Raw genomic sequence first — 16,700 nt, forward strand, 5'->3', positions numbered from 1 at the left:
ATTTTGAATTTGAAATTTCAAATCGAAGTTTGAAATTAAATTAGAATTTAGAATTCCAAATGTGAATTTGAATTTAAAATTAAAAATTTAAAATTAAATACAAAATCAGAATTTGAATTCTAATTAAAATTTGAATTCAATATCAAATTTTAAATCTTTAAATTAAATTTTTTTTTGAATTTATAAATTTAATGGGTTTAATTACACCATTGGTCCTCAACATTTACACCGATTTTCAATTTGGTCCCCAATCCCTTTTTTTTTTTGCAATCCGCTGACACAGCACCACCGTGGCACCGACACGACGCCTCCGTGGCACTGACATGGCGCCTCCGTGGCACTGACATGGTGCTGACGTGGCATTTTCCGTCAATTTTAACAGTTATCTAACGACTGGGACTTAATTGAAATGAAATCAAGAGTTTAGGAACTTGATTGCAAAAAAAAAAAAAGGTTTGGGGACCAAATTGAAAAATAGTGTAAAGGTTAGGGACTATTGGTGTAACTAACCCTATTTTAAAAGCTTACAAGATTATGTGCATAATTCACAATCAAAACAGATAAACAATTAATAACTATAGTTGAAGGAGCCTAATAACTAAAATAGTAAGTTCAAATGGTTGTTTGCGAAAAAAGGCTTTAGAGTTATGATGGTGAATTTCAGAGCTCTTTTATAAAATGCAAGTTCTGATAGCAATTCACAGTTACAGCGAGTGAAACATTGATTAATAGAGAATGCACTTCTTTAAGCATCATATTTGGATAACATTTATCCATTACAAAAGTCATAAAATGGCTGTGCTGCATTAGACCACGTTGATCATGCACATTACTCCAAAAGAACAAACTTCATAAATAAATTTTACAGCAGAAAACCAAAGATATATTCGACGTTACAGGTGGGATACGCTAGTCCTATCAAAAAGATATTGTAAAGACTATAACAGGTCTCATATCTCATCGTGCATTACAAAACCAAGTAAATGAGCACAGATCTCAAGGATAGGGTGACGGGCAATAAGAACAAGTAGATGACAAAGTTGCTATATATATATATATATATAGTTGAATAAAATTATAATTGTTTTTTCGATTTACCAAAAAATGTAAAAAATTTCTAACCAATACATGTAGGCAAATAACTTTTAGGCGTCAAGAAATAAAACTTGCAAGTGACGAAAAAAAAACTTTGCAAGTGTCAAAAAAAACAGCTATCAAAAAGCTTGAAATGATTGTTAACTCAATTGTTGAGTATCATAAAGAGCAAAAGGAGAAAAAATTTTATAGAGAAAGAAACAAAGAGAGATGAATATTAGCGCTAGATGGTATACATGATTCATTCAATACATACCACGAAACTCTAAATCTTTACATCTCTTACCATAACGATTTGGTGGAGGAACTTTAGGGCACCCTTGGGGAAATGTTAAGCATTCTGCCAGCGTTCATCCTGAGGCAGGATCGAACTCTCCATTTGTATTCATGCGCTTCAGATTATCCTGAAGTTCGCTCGTGCGGATGGGACTATCTCTGCTGCTTTCCTTCTATGACATAAATCGTTGTGTTGCAGCCATCAAGCCTAGTGTCAACTCCAGATCGACCCCCACGAGGATCGTCTATGCCCTAAACCATTCCGTCATCGCCGTTGAGCCCGGATCAACTTTGGATCCACCTCGGTGATAATCCTCTTTAGCGTGGGAGGTGGCAGCCCAGCCCTCTATGCCATTAACTACTCCATTACCGCCGCCAAGCGAGTCGTCAAATTTAGCAATAATCTTCTCTGCCATACGAAGCGACGACGGTGTACTCCTCAACAACTTTCGCAGATGCATGTGATAGAGAAAGTTGAGATAGGGACGATGGAAGGATAGGGCAGGCAGAGAAAAAAAAAGTAAGAGAAAGTGAGGAGTCAAAAAAATCCTAATAAAAGAGAAAAGAGCAGAAGAAGAGAAATCTACAAAAGAGAGGGGATGAGTAAGAGAAGAAAGAGCATCTTGTGCTCGATCCCATGATGGTTGTCGTTTTTAATTAATTTCCAGGTGAAACATACGAATAGCTCCTACATAAGTCAGACTTTGAAATTCGATCCATTTACTTTTGACTTAAATATTTTTATTTTTAAACTTTCAATAATAAAAAATTATAATTACTAAATTTAAATTTAATTTTTTTAAAAAGGCATGTGCCTTATTTGATGAGAAAGAAGAAAGCATTAAATTAAGAATTTAATGTGAAAGAGCAAATATCTTGGCCATAGAGAAAAAAAGATATGCATATTTCTCGGTAGAAGAGAGGGAGAGGAGAGAGAAAAATCATGTCTTAAAAATTAATTTTTAGAGAGAGATAGAAAGGAAAGCATTAAATAAAAAGTTTACACATAGTAAAATCAAAAATAATTTTTTAAGAAGGACATGTGTTTTGTTTAGAGAGAGAGAAAAATGAGCATTAAATTAAAAATTAATGAGAGAGAGGGAAAAGGATTTAATTAAAAAAGTAATTATTTTAAAGAAAGAGCATATAATTGATGACAAAAAAAAAGGAAAGGGCAGGCACACTTCTCCATAGCTAATTTCGTTTATGGAGTACAATATATGAATAGTCCTTGCACAACTCAACTTTGAAATTTGGTGCATTTACTTTGTAGTTCAATATTTAACTTTTAAATTTTTAAATATAATATATTTTACTCATAATTTAAAAAGTAAATATTAAGTAGTTTAAAAATGTATAATTACTAGAACAAATTTTAATTTTTTTAAGAAAGTCATGTCTCTTGTTTGGAAAAAGAGAGAAAAGAGAGGAATAAATTAAAAATAAAGGTGAGAGAGAGCACATATTTTAATCATAGAAAATGAAAAAAGGAATACATATTTCTTGTTGAGAGAGAAGGGAGAGATAAAAGGTATGTCTCTTATTTGGAGAGAAAGAAGAGAATATTAAATAAAAATTAAATTAAGAGAGAGAGAAAGCATTTTCAAACTTGCAAATATAATGTATTTTACTTATATTTTAAAAAAGTAAACATTAAGTAATTTTAAAAATATATAATTACTACAATCAAATTTTTATTGTTTTAAAAAAGTTATGTCTCTTGTTATACACTTTTAAAAATAATCTATTTTTACTTTTCTAAGAGAAAGTGCACATAATTTGATCATACAGAATGCAAAGAGGAATCCACATTCCTCGGTGAGAGAGAGAGAGAGAGAGAGAGAGAGAGGAGAAAAAAAAAAAAAGGCATATCTCTTATTTAGAGAGAGAGAGAAGAGAGAGGAGAAAAGAAAAAGTATCTCTTATTTAAAGAGAGAGAATAAAACATTAAATAAAAATTAAAGCGAGAGGGAGTATTTTTAAACTTTCAAATATAGTATATTTTACTCATAATTTTAAAAAAAATAAAAACTAGGTATTTGTAAAAATGTATACTAAATTCAAAATTAATTTTTTTAAAAAAAATCAAGTCTTTTGTTTGCAGAAGGAAAAAAAAAAGAGAGCATTAAATTAAAAAATTAAATTGAGAGAGAGAGGAAAGAGGCATATATATTTCTCAGTGAGAGAAAGAGGACAGAGAAATGGTACGAACATTAAATAAAAAATTAAAGTAAGAGAGATAGAGCACACAAATAAGGTTTAGGATTTGAAAACCCTTTTTTTCCATTATAAGTTTTTTTTTAAAAAAAAAATTATAAGATTAATGAGAAAATGTTGACCTATGAATGTTGGTGGATGAATAGTGTAACATTTATATTTACTTTTGGAGCGCACAAATAAGGTTTAGGATTTGAAAACCCTTAATTTTCTTTTAAAAAAATTATAAGATTAGTGAAAAAATGTTGACCCATGAAAGAATGTGGTATAAAATTTATAAAATTTATATTGCCTTAAAGCTAGGTCTGAAACAAATCAATAACAAAGAACCATATATCATTGTAACATCCTAATCTACCAGTCCTAGCAATTTGTTAAGCTCAAATCACTGGCCCAAAACGCCTAAGTTATCAGTATTAAAGTATTTAATCCTTCTATACATAAATACAATCCCTTCTCTATTCAATATGAGATTACGTCACAATTATGATGAAATCAAATAATTTAGCTTTAATTTAGACAAAATTGCTTATACCAACCCTACACATCCAATAAATATTGTAATATTTCCAACATCAAGGCAAATTCCCTCAGACACTCACAACATTTTCCACTTGGCAAATACACAAGAAAGTAGATATATCTATTGCTAGTAAATATAATAGCAACCAAAACAAGCAATAATACAACCTAATTTGATTTCCGATAAACTGCAATTAGTTCCATTGTGGTTGATTGCATTTTTTCCTTTACCATTGTTTTGCTTAAACTGTTCTACTTTGGTTTTACGTAGTTTTAATTTTGTTTTACTGTAAGAACCTGCCGTTAAGTAGGATAACAAGGTATAACAATTCACAAACCACAACATAGTAAAATATTAATTTTTACAAACCATAGGATGGTAAATTATGGCAGTTTACTACTTGGTAGTTTACACTTCACCACCTTGTGGTTGGTGAAATATAACACTACGCTACTCCTTCCTAATGGCAGGTAGTTAGGCGCCAGATCGCAGAGAGACTAATTGAAGTTACCCTTTGATATTTCTAACTGATTAAACAAAAAAAAATACTGACCCATAGTGAATAAAGGGAAGATATAGAAACAAATTTATTCGGACAATTAATAGAGATATTCCTGTTCCAGAGTTTATGTTTATGCAGTCAAATTTATTCTACTAGAATAGTTCGGATAACTTCTTCCGACCTAATTCTTATTAGCCTTTTATTCATACATCATTTAGATGTGATTATGAAAAATATACTCACTAGCGCCAGTTGATACATTAAGGAGTGCCCCGAACTTCAACAAAAACTGCTGTGGTTCTCTGAGAAACAGTGAAGCGACCGGCGACCGCCTCATACGTTGATTTTTTTACCAACTCATCCACCGATTTCAGCTGCGCCAGTTTCGATTCACATTAAATTATGGCAGGACTTCCCAAGCATAGTGCACAAATCGAATGACGAATAAATACAAATAATAATACCTGCACAGGGTGCAATTCAAGTGGTCTCGACCTGAGCGCAGGAACTTCTATAGAGACTTCAGATGGGCATGCATTGAAGACAACTACAATATAGGAGTAGCTGAAGCAAAATATTGATTGTGATTAATTTATATGAAACTAAAAAATTTGCCACCAAAAATATTGAAACCAGAAATTGAATGAGCAAACGTATACTACTCACATTGGATCTAATTGGGTAATGCCTGGTTTTCCATCATGTCCATCTTCAATGCTCATAATGATTGCTCCATGGACCCATGACGAACCTGTGTCATGGAATCGAACTCGTTCCTACATATTAATGGTGGGAATCAGTATGTGGAATTAAGAAAGAAATAAGGTGAAACACCGAAGCTAATGAAACCCCTATATTATGTTAGTGTTCACCTTGAAGTTAAATCTAGTGGCAAAATTGCACTGCAACAGGGTGAGAATCAGGTATACGATGCCAATTATTTTGACCTCCAAATATGCAATTTGCATTGATCTCATCGATTAGACCCATGCATTTAAAGTCCAATTTTCAAAACTTAGGCTATAAGGGACAAATTTTTCTTGGGTTAATTGCATATAAGTCCCTACAAACATAGTGAATTGCAAATATATTCCTACAAAATTCAACTTTCCTGTATTGTCCCTGCAAAAGTCAAAATGTTTTCAAATATGTCCCAACCGTTAGAATTCATTAGAAAACTTTAGTTAACCATAGGTAAAATACTTAACCCTAGTTAGTTTATGAGATAACTTGACAATATTACCTCTCTTATATTATACTGTTGTGGCTTTTGAAAAAACATATTTGTGATGGCAAAATTGGCATGTCACTTATTTGCTGTTAAAATATAAACAGCTCTCTAACGGTAGCAAACCAAAGGAACATATTTGAAACCATTAGAATTTTTGTATGGACAACATATGAAAGTTGAACTTTGTAGGGATATATTTACAATTCACTGTGTTTGCAGGGACCTATATACATTTAACCCATTTTTCTTTGAGGGAAAATGCATAAAATCTATTATAAAGGCGGCCATATATCTATCACATCAATTTGCTGTAAGCCAAGGATGTAAGTGTCGTGGCACGGGATCATGCCGAAACTTACCAGCACAGCACGGCACGATGCATGTCGGTCCGTGCCAATGCGTTCGATCACAAAAAATATGTGTGCCGACACGTAATAGCGTGAAATATTTATTTTTTTTAGCAACAAATTATGCCAATTATTTATTATATATTTTTTTCAAATCTTTTGAACTTTATTTAGAAAATTACTTACTAATTTCAAAAATAGAGAATTTTGAATTGTGCCATCGGCACAAGAGCTGTATTGTGCCGATATCTTGCTAGCACGACACGGCACGATAGATACGACTTGTGCCGATGGGCACTTTAATCCTTGTTGTAAGCTTCACTGTGTTACACGAAGGAATTTGATAGAATATTTACTTATTATTAAGAAAAGTGGTTCATTCTGACTTAAACCTTCAATATTATCAAATGCCAAATTTCTTCTTAACAAATTTGGCTAGAATCAGAGTTGCTTTCCAAATATGAAAGTGTTTAATTGCACAATAACACATTCAGTGGTAATTAGAATAAATTGGTTTTAAGAAATCAAAACTGAAGATTGAGTATATAGCATCTAACAATTTGAACCATATTGAACTGATACAACGTATTTGAAAATTGGAAGTAATAAACATGAAAAACAAAATTTGCTGAGAATATAAAATTCTACCTGAATGCAATTTGCTGTCCCCAAACGAAAAAGTGGTTAGGAGTATCTGATCTTCAAAAGGTCGACAAAATTATCAAGTGCAGCAAGAATGTGACGTTTCTCAGGCTTGAAGGATGGTTGGCCAACCGTGGTTTGATCCTGGAATTATTATTAAGTATTATAAAAATAGGAAACTTGCAAACTGCCCAATAAGTTACATACTAGCACTTTGTTAATATATACCGAAAAAATGAACTAATATAAGTATACTGCCAGATGAACTACTAATATATTCTGTAGGATACAAAAGATAAAATCAACTCATTGCAATTGAAATGATATAGAATCCAAAAAGAGGAAGATAGAAACATACAAAGGCCAGTTGTTCTCATTCTTTTCTCTTGGCGGAAGTCCGATACCCCAGTTGTTTGTTTCATAACTGAAGTCGAACCTTTTCAAATATGGGGGGAAAAATGAACAAAGAGATGAAGAAATATGTGCTCATATGAAAAATAGCTTTTCGTAATGTTTCTATGTGGTCGTTTGGAAACCATTACATTTAGGTTGTTTAATGACCAACCTGTTAAACCAATCACCGGAGTTATACGAGTCACGATCAAGTGATTTGGACCGCAATATCTCATCACCAGCATGGAAAAATGGTACTCCCTATGAAGATGAAGTGATTAGGCAACAAAATTTGATTAGTCTGATGGCCTCGCAATAGCAGTAGATAATCAGAGTGCTTTTCGAAAAACGATTTCAACTTCCAACAGTCAAAAATTAGTCATTTCACCGCCGCTGGCGATTACTCCAGAAAGAGTGAGCATATCACTGGTCTTTCTTGTATAAGTTAGTTTTCTGATTTTCTAACAAGAGCCATAAGGCCCATTACAATGGCAGGCATGATTTCTGAAAAGGAGAAAAACTAGTTCCCATTCCAACAAAACTTATAAATTACAGTGACGGCATATCTTATGAGCAATTACAGTGAGAGTGGCAAATCTTTATATAAATTAAGCACGTATCTGTTTCCTCTTAATCTTTATGAAGAATAACCATAGATGATAAAAAATTATACAACTCCATAAGCAAGGCGTATAACTGCACACCTAAAATTAATTACAAAAAGAATTGCAAACTAATGACTAGGACATGATAAAAGCATTGGGACAAACCTGGGACAATGCTATGATGCTTGAGGCCAAATGATTAATCCTACATCTGTCATCTACAGTGAGTTCCACTGGAGTCTGCATAACAAAAAGAGAATATAAGATGAAAGGGCTTTTACTTCATATATGATGTATAAAGGACAATATAAATCTTTGCTCACATACATGAAAAAGAAGTGAAATATCAGGATTTGATGGTGCGGAACCAACAATTTATTGCTAAAGAACACCAAGAAGAAATTTTTGGAGAATGCAATTGGGGATCATCATCATAAAGATATTTTATTTTGAATTTTTCTCTACAAGAAATTAACTATGGAATATCTTGAAGAGTATTCGTAGACAAACAGAGCAAAGCCTTTCAACCATTTTTAAAAAGATGACCAAAGAAAGATGTATTCAAAATAGATCAATGTACCTTCAAGCTGACAATATCAAACAAAGTCTCATTGTCATGAGCAGACACGTAGTTGACCTGAAAATGATACACCAACATCTTTTGCTCATGAGACTTGTGTTATCAAAAGATGTGAACATTATATATGTTAATTTCCAAACAAACCCAACGAACAAAATGAAGTATAGTGTCGACTGTTTAAATTTACAAACTATATCAATTAATGCAAGATTGAAGTAGGTTATGCTAATTTTGTTTAAGAATTAGCTATAGCTAGACTTACCGTTTCCGTGGGGGACAAAGCATACCCAACTGGCATTCCATCATTAGTCGGAACTTCCGATCCTTTCATCTGTTAATAACACATAAATAGGATCACTAGTATGGTTATAGTCATAGGCTAAGTTAAAAATGGCAAATGTGAAAAAACAGGAAATAACTCATGAGACTTCACAGGATTACAACCTGTCAATCAAAAAAATTGTAGAAAATGAACTAGAAATAGTTTGTTACTAGCGCATGTATCCTGAAATTTCTGCAGAAGTTGAGGGCTCTTCTGCACTAAAAACGTGCAAATAAATTAAGACATAAGCCAAAGGATCTCAAGCGTTAATCTTACATACAATACCGCAAACAATCCAAGTGTTACGGCAAAAGCAAGCGGAAAAGATCTAGTTCGTCGAGCGTTTAGCCGGACACCATCATAATTTTTTTTTATTCCTATTAGATTACTATAAATCTTAAAAAGATAGCATGAACCAAACTGACCCGTATAATTAAATTAAGTTTGTTATTTATGTGAGCATGTGTGTACGGTGAAATTACAGTGAAACCAAATTGAAGCAGATCGAAAGTCAAAGTGAGTCATTCCAATTAATGGTGTTCAATTAATTGCACAGGAGCAGGCACAGGGAGAGTGCTAGGGCTAGACAGAGCAGGGCGGAGGGGCAGGGAGCGGGTGGTTTCGGAGCGGGAGCTGCGGCGGGGGCGCGGAGGGACGGAGGGTTTTTGAGCGCGGGTGCGGGGAAAGGGGGGGCTGAGGGCTGGGGGGTGGGGGCTGGGCTAGGCTGACCGAGGGGGAGCTCAGGCCAGGCGGGGCCCGAGCTCGGGGAAGGGGAAGGGGAAGGGGAAGGGGAAGGGTGAGAGGGACGCACCTGAGAAGTAGGAAGAGCACCGGAGTGGGAGGAGCGCAGCAGCCGGCCGGCGGAGGGAGCGAAGTCGCCTTGGAGGAGTAGCCATCGAAGAGGGTTTCTTGGGAGGAGGAGGTTGGGGGGAGAAAGGAGATCTATTTTTTTTTTTTGAGAGGGATAATGGTATTTTGGAGAGAGGCGGAGGGGAAAAGAAAAAAATATCTAGTATATAAATGTATTTAGTGTATAGTTTATAATACTATAGTATGTAGTCTATAACTATATATTTTTTAAAACTTAGGCTACCTATATTATAAATAGCAGCAGTCATTTGTTATCAAGTTTTGGCCATTAGATGTAAGGAGACGTGTGCGTGTAGGATGATGTGGGGTTCCCCTAGGATTGAAGTGGGTGTTGTTCTGGTTGGTTGAATAGTATGATCTAACGAGGGAAAACGATAAAATAATAAAATCTAACGGCAGAAGAACTGGTAGCCAGCCAACGGTCGTTTACGGTATGTAAGTAACATTGAGTAGCCGGATCCCTTTATAGTATATATATTTATTTATTTATTTATTTATTTATATATATATCTCAGGCCGATGATACAATAATTATCGTGCATTGTGAACCACGATGGTTCAAAAGACGGCTTGCATTCTTTAACTTATACTAGTGTCATATACACTAACTTGTTCTTTGTGCTCACATATATGCCACTCTAGCAATTGACTAATTTATTATTCTCGTAAATCATACAATAATCAAATTATAACTAGTATAATTACCAATTAAATAATTTTATATTATAAATCTTTTATTATTTAATTGCACGGGAGCAGGAAGAGTGCAAAGAAATCATATCAATAATATAAGAGAGAGAGAGAGAGAGAGAGAGAATCTTTATTCTCTATTTATTTATTAGTTTTTCGTTTCAATAATTAGAATGAGAAAGATGGGGGTGATGCATGCAGATGTTTTACATGTACTGTAGTAATAGATACAGATGTTGTAGCAAGATGCATGTCGAAGAAGATTCGCGTACGGGCATTTGCAGCAGCTAGCCATTAGGACCGTGTTCGGTGATCCGCATGTCCTCTTCGAGGAAGCCGAAAGGGTACCAGCCGAGAGTGTATCGCTCGAAGCCGCAGGCATCGAGGGCAGCGGCGAACTTTTTGATGCCCCACGTACCCGGGGGATTGAATTTGCCGATTCTGTTGTACATCTCTTTGTAGCACATGTAGTCCACCGTCATGTCCATCAAGTTGGGCCATCCCCAGCTCCAGAACGGCCAATATTGCCAAGCCACGGCCTGCTCCGGCTGGCTCATCAGCACTAGCCACGCCACTGCCGCCACCGCTAACCACCCACTCCTGCTCGTTGTCGTCATCCTCTTCGTAAGTAATTGATCCCCCTCCTCGATCCCTCCCTTTCTTTTTTCCTTTTCACTTACTCTATAATTTATTACTCTCCTCTCTCTGCCTCTTCTGGGATTGCGGCACATACCATTTTATAGACGCAATTTGGTAGTAACAAGGAAGTTTTATATTTAAGTTACATCTAACGACAATAAATGTACCAATATTTTCATAGTCCTGCTGAAGATAAATTTGTGCGTTTGAGTATGACATAATTGTTACGCATGCGTTTGCTATTAATTAATTAAGCGATGCGTATTGTTTCGCAACAAACAAAATTAATTAAATGTCGGTTAGCTTCAAATACATGCTTTTAACCTAATAAAAAAATTTATCTCTTTTGCAAACGCTTGGAAAATTTAACATTAGCAAATTAATTCGGTTTCTTAAATTTTATCAAATAGTTGAATACAGAGGCCTCTCTCTTTACTTGAATTGCAATCCTCATTACCGTTTAAGCCTATATTTTGAATATAATCATATAAAGCTTCAAAACGCGATTCTTTTTCCCCATGGTCTAACATAGAAATCAAAAAATGAAGCTAGATCGATTCATCCCGTCAAAGAGAAAAAATAATTTTCTTTTCAATATTTTAAAGGGTTAATTACACCGGTAGTCCCCAACCTTTCTTTTTTGCAATTGAGTCCCTAATCTCTTGATTTTATTACAATTACGTCCCAACCGTTAAATCAACTGTTAAAATTAAAGGAATCGCCACGTCAGCGTCTATTTGTCAATCTTTTACATGTCAATTTAGGTCCGTAAACATTGCACATTTTTCATTTTAGTCCCTAAAAAAAATTTCAAAATTTTAAATTTAAATTCAAAAATAATATTAAAATTAAAATTTTAAACTAACGAGAAATTAGAATTTTGAATTTAAATTTAAAGCTGAATTAAAATTTTGAATTGAAATTCAAATTTTTAATTTAAATTTTTAATTGAATCTAAATTTTGAATTCAAACTTAAAATTTTGATTTTGATTTTGATATTTCAATTTACATTTAAAATGAAAGTTTTGAAAACAATATTTAAATTTAAAATCTGAATTAAAATTTAAAATCATATTCAAAATTTTGATTTTAAATTTTAAATTTGAATTCAAAATTTAAATTTGAATTTAAGATTTGATATCAATTATAAATTTGAATTTAAACTTCGAATTCAAATTCACATTTTGAATTTCAAATTTCAAATCGAAGTTTGAAATTAAATTAGAATTTAGAATTCCAAATGTGAATTTGAATTTAAAATTTAAAATTTGAAATTAAATACAAAATCAGAATTTGAATTCTAATTAAAATTTGAATTCAATATCAAAATTTAAATCTTAAATTAAAATTTTTTTTGAATTTATAAATTTAATGGGTTTAATTACACCATTGGTCCTCAACCTTTGCACCGATTTTCAATTTGGTCCCTAACCTTTTTTTTTTTTGCATTCCGCTGACACGGCACCACTGTGGCGCTGACATGACGCCTCCGTGGCACTGACATGGCGCCTCCGTGGCACTGACATGGTGCTTACATGGTATTTTCCGTCAATTTTAACCGCTATCTAACGGCTGGAACTTAATTGAAATGAAATCAAGAGTTTAGGGACTTGATTGCAAAAAAAAAAAAGTTGGGAACCAAATTGAAAAATAGTGTAAAGGTTAGGGACCATTGGTGTAACTACCCCTATTTTAAAAGCTTACAAAATTACGTGCATAATTCACAATCAAAACAGATAAACAATTAATAACTATAGTTGAAGGAGCCTAATAACTAAAGTAGTAAGTTCAAATACTTGTTTGCGAAAAAGGCTTTAGAGTTCTGATGGCGAATTTCAGAGCTCTTTTATAAAATGCAAGTTCTGATAGCAATTCATAGTTACAGTGAGTGAAACATTGATTAATAAAGAATGCACTTCTTTAAGCATCATATTTGGGCAACATTTATCCATTACAAAAGAACAAACTTCAAAAGAACAAACTTCATAAATAAATTTTACAGCAGAAAACCAAAAATATATTCGACGTTACAGGTGGGATATGCCAGTCCTATCAAAAAGATATTGTAAAGGCTATAACAGGTCTCATATCTCATCGTGCATTACAAACCCAAGTAAATGAGCATAGATCTCAAGGACAGGGTGAGGGACAATAAGAACAAGTAGATGACAAAGTTGCTATATATATAGTTGAATAAATTTTTTTTTTTTTTCGATTTACCAAAAAATGTAAAAAATTTCTAACCAATACATGTAGGTAAATAACTTTTAGGCGTCAAGGAATAAAGCTTGCAAGTGACAAAAAAAAAACTTTGCAAGTGTCAAAAAAAACACAGCTATCAAAAAGCTTGAAATGATTGTTGACTCAATCGTTGAGTATCATAAAGAGCAAAAGGAGAAAAATTTTTATAGAGAAAGAAACAAAGAGAGATGAACATTAGCGCCAGATGGTAAACATGATTCATTCAATACATACCTTGAAACTCTAAATCTTTACATCTCTTACCATAACGATTTGGTGGAGGAACTTTAGGGCACCCTTGGGGAAATGTTAAGCATGCTGCCAGCGTTCATCCTGAGCCAGGATCGAACTCTCCATTTGTATCCATGCGCTTAAGATTAGCTTGGAGTTCGCTCGTGCGGATGGGGCTATCTCTGCTGCTTTCCTTCTATGACATAAACCGTTGTGCTGCAACCATCATGCCTAATGTCAACTCCAGATCGACCCCCACGAGGATCATCTACGCCCTAAACCATTCCGTCATCGCCATTGAGCCCGGATCAACTTTGGATCCACCTCGGTGATAATCCTCTTTAGCGTGGGAGGTGGTAGCCCAGCCCTCTATGCCATTAACTACTCAATCACCGCCGCCAAGCGAGTCGTCAAATTTGGCAATAATCTTCTCTGCCATACGAAGCGACGACGGTGTACTCCTCAACAACTTTCACAGATGCATGTGACAGAGAAAGTTGAGATAGGAACGATGGAAGGATAGGGCAGGCAGAGAAAAAGAAAGTAAGAGAAAGTGAGGAATCAAAAAAATCCTAATAAAAGAGAAAAGAGCAGAAGAAGAGAAATCTACAAGAGAGAGGGGATGAGTAAAAGAAAAAAGAGCATCTTGTGCTCGATCCCATGATGTTTGTCATTTTTAATTAATTTCAGGGTGAAACATACGAATAGCTCCTACATAAGTCAGACTTTGAAATTTGATCCATATACTTTTGACTTAAATATTTTTATTTTTAAACTTTCAATAATTAAAAATTATAATTACTAAATTTAAATTTAATTTTTAAAAAAAGGCATGTGCCTTATTTGATGAGAATGAAGAAAGCATTAAATTAAGAATTTAATGTGAGAGAGCAAATATCTTGGCCATCGAGAAGAAAAGATATGCATATTCCTTGATAGAAGAGAGGGAGAGGAGAGAGAAAAATCATGTCTTAAAAATTAATTTTTAGAGAGAGATAGAAAGGAAAGCATTAAATAAAAAATTTACACATAGTAAAATCAAAAATAATTTTTTAAGAAGGACATGTGTTTTGTTTGGAGAGAGAGAAAAATAAGTATTAAATTAAAAATTAATGAGAGAGGAAAAAGAATTTAATTAAAAAAGTAATTATTTTAAAAAAAGAGCATATAATTGGTGACAAAAAAAAGGAAAAGGCAGGCACACTTCTCCATGGCTAATTTCATTTCTGGAGTACAATATATGAATAGTCCTTGCACAACTCAACTTTAAAATTTGGTCCATTTACTTTGTAGTTCAATATTTAACTTTTAAATTTTCAAATATAATATATTTTACTCATAATTTAAAAAGTAAAAATTTAGTTTAAAAATGTATAATTACTAGAACAAATTTTAATTTTTTTAAGAAAGTCATGTCTCTTGTTTGGAAAAAAGAGAGAAAATAGAGGAATAAATTAAAAATAAAAGAGAGAGATAGCACATATTTTAATCATAGAAAATGAAAAAAGGAATGCATATTTCTTGGTGAGAGAGAGGGGAGAGATGAAAGGTATGGCTCTTATTTGGAGAGAAAGAAGATAATATTAAATAAAAATTAAATTAAGAGAAAGAGAGAAAGCACTTTCAAACTTGCAAATATAATATATTTTACGAACTAGGCCGGTGTACTATCGGTAGCACGGAGACCTCCGTGCTACCAAGTTGTTTTCGATGATGCGGCTTCCAAATCAACGATCGGCTCCGTTAGACATGATCTACACTATTAAAAGTATTTGAAAACTAAATTTCATAATTTTTCGACATCATTTAGCTAGTGATTAAAAGGTCTCAAAATTGACAATTTTAATGGTAGATGTGGTGCGTTTGTGAGTTTAATGGTGTAAAACAATCCAAATCTGATGAAATTTTTATAGAAAATTTTTTTTACTATTTAGAGTAAGATCAGTACCTCTGATCTTAAATTTAAGTTTTTTATCATTATTTTTTATGAGATTTTATTTCCAACCGTTCATTTTTAGACTACTCATTTGATAGGTAAATGATACTAAAAATTTATGAAATTTAGTTTCCAAATACTTTTAATAGTGTAGATCAAGTCTAACGGAGCCGATCGTCGATTTAGAAGCCACATCATTGAAAACAACTTAGTAGCACGGAGGCCTCCGTGCTACTGATAGTATACCAGCCTAACTCTGTATTTTACTTATATTTTAAAAAAGTAAACATTAAGTAATTTTAAAAATATATAATTACTACAATCAATTTTTTTTTTTAAGTTATGTCTCTTGTTATACACTTTTAAAAATAATTTATTTTTACTTTTCTAAGAGAAAGTGCACATAATTTGATCATACAGAATGTGTAACGACCCAGCCCACTAGCAACAATAACTCGTTAGGCCCAACCATCAGCCCAAAATGCTTAAGCCTAATTATTATTACTAGTGTCTAAGTCTCTTATAAATCCAATGACAATAACATGTCTTTTGTTTGCATAAAGGAAAAAAAAAAGAACATTAAATTAAAAAAATTAAATTGAGAGAGAGAGGAAAGAGGCATATGTTTCTCACTGAGAGAAAGAGGAGAGAGAAATGGTATGAACATTAAATAAAAAATTAAACAGAGACAGAGCACACTCCGTGAGAGAAAAAAATATAAGGAAAATATGTTTCACATTATTAGAACATTTTATCGGAAGGCCCAATCAAAATAGAATATATTCATGGTTTACACTGCATTGCCAACATGTAGCGCACTCATAGATATTTGATCACATTCTTCATCGATCATATATTACAAACTTTTTTAGTAAATTAATAAGATATGCTTAAAATAAAAAATACTCGTGCATCCAAACAGGATCTAATACTCCTCGTCTACAAAATATTACATGCTTCTTTTAAGAACATAGAAAAATATATATAAAAAATAAGATGGACATGGATCCAAAGGAAACTTAAGGGTTCACCTATCATTTAGTGCAATTTGGAAATAAAACTCCATCCTGTACCAGCAATTACAAATCAATTCATCCATAAACCAAATTTGAAGCATCATCCAAAATAAACATCGGAAAATATGGCATAAATCTTACACCAACACATCCTAGGGTCTACAAGCCTTTTTTTCCATTATAAGTTTTTTTTTTAAAAAAAATTATAAGATTAATGAGAAAATGTTGACCTATGAATGTTGGTGGATGAATAGTGTAAAATTTATATTTACTTTTGGAGCGCACAAATAAGGTTTAGGATTTGAAAACCCTTAATTTTCTTTAAAAAAAATTATAAGATTAG

At 33.1% G+C, this 16,700-nt stretch overlaps 1 protein-coding gene across 1 annotated transcript; it reads right to left on the reverse strand.

Moving 5' to 3' along the window:
* LOC109707338 (pullulanase 1, chloroplastic-like) lies at positions 4,675-9,731 on the reverse strand. Its single transcript, XM_020228520.1, is given in 11 exon segments — positions 4,675-4,987; positions 5,078-5,177; positions 5,280-5,389; positions 6,840-6,961; positions 6,964-6,977; positions 7,192-7,269; positions 7,399-7,487; positions 7,997-8,071; positions 8,412-8,468; positions 8,674-8,742; positions 9,565-9,731. Coding segments are annotated over 10 exon segments (828 nt in total). The 5' UTR covers positions 9,565-9,731; the 3' UTR covers positions 4,675-4,873.

This window comes from Ananas comosus, linkage group 3 (genome assembly GCF_001540865.1).
Source record: "Ananas comosus cultivar F153 linkage group 3, ASM154086v1, whole genome shotgun sequence".
NCBI classification, from domain to species: Eukaryota; Viridiplantae; Streptophyta; class Magnoliopsida; order Poales; family Bromeliaceae; genus Ananas; species Ananas comosus.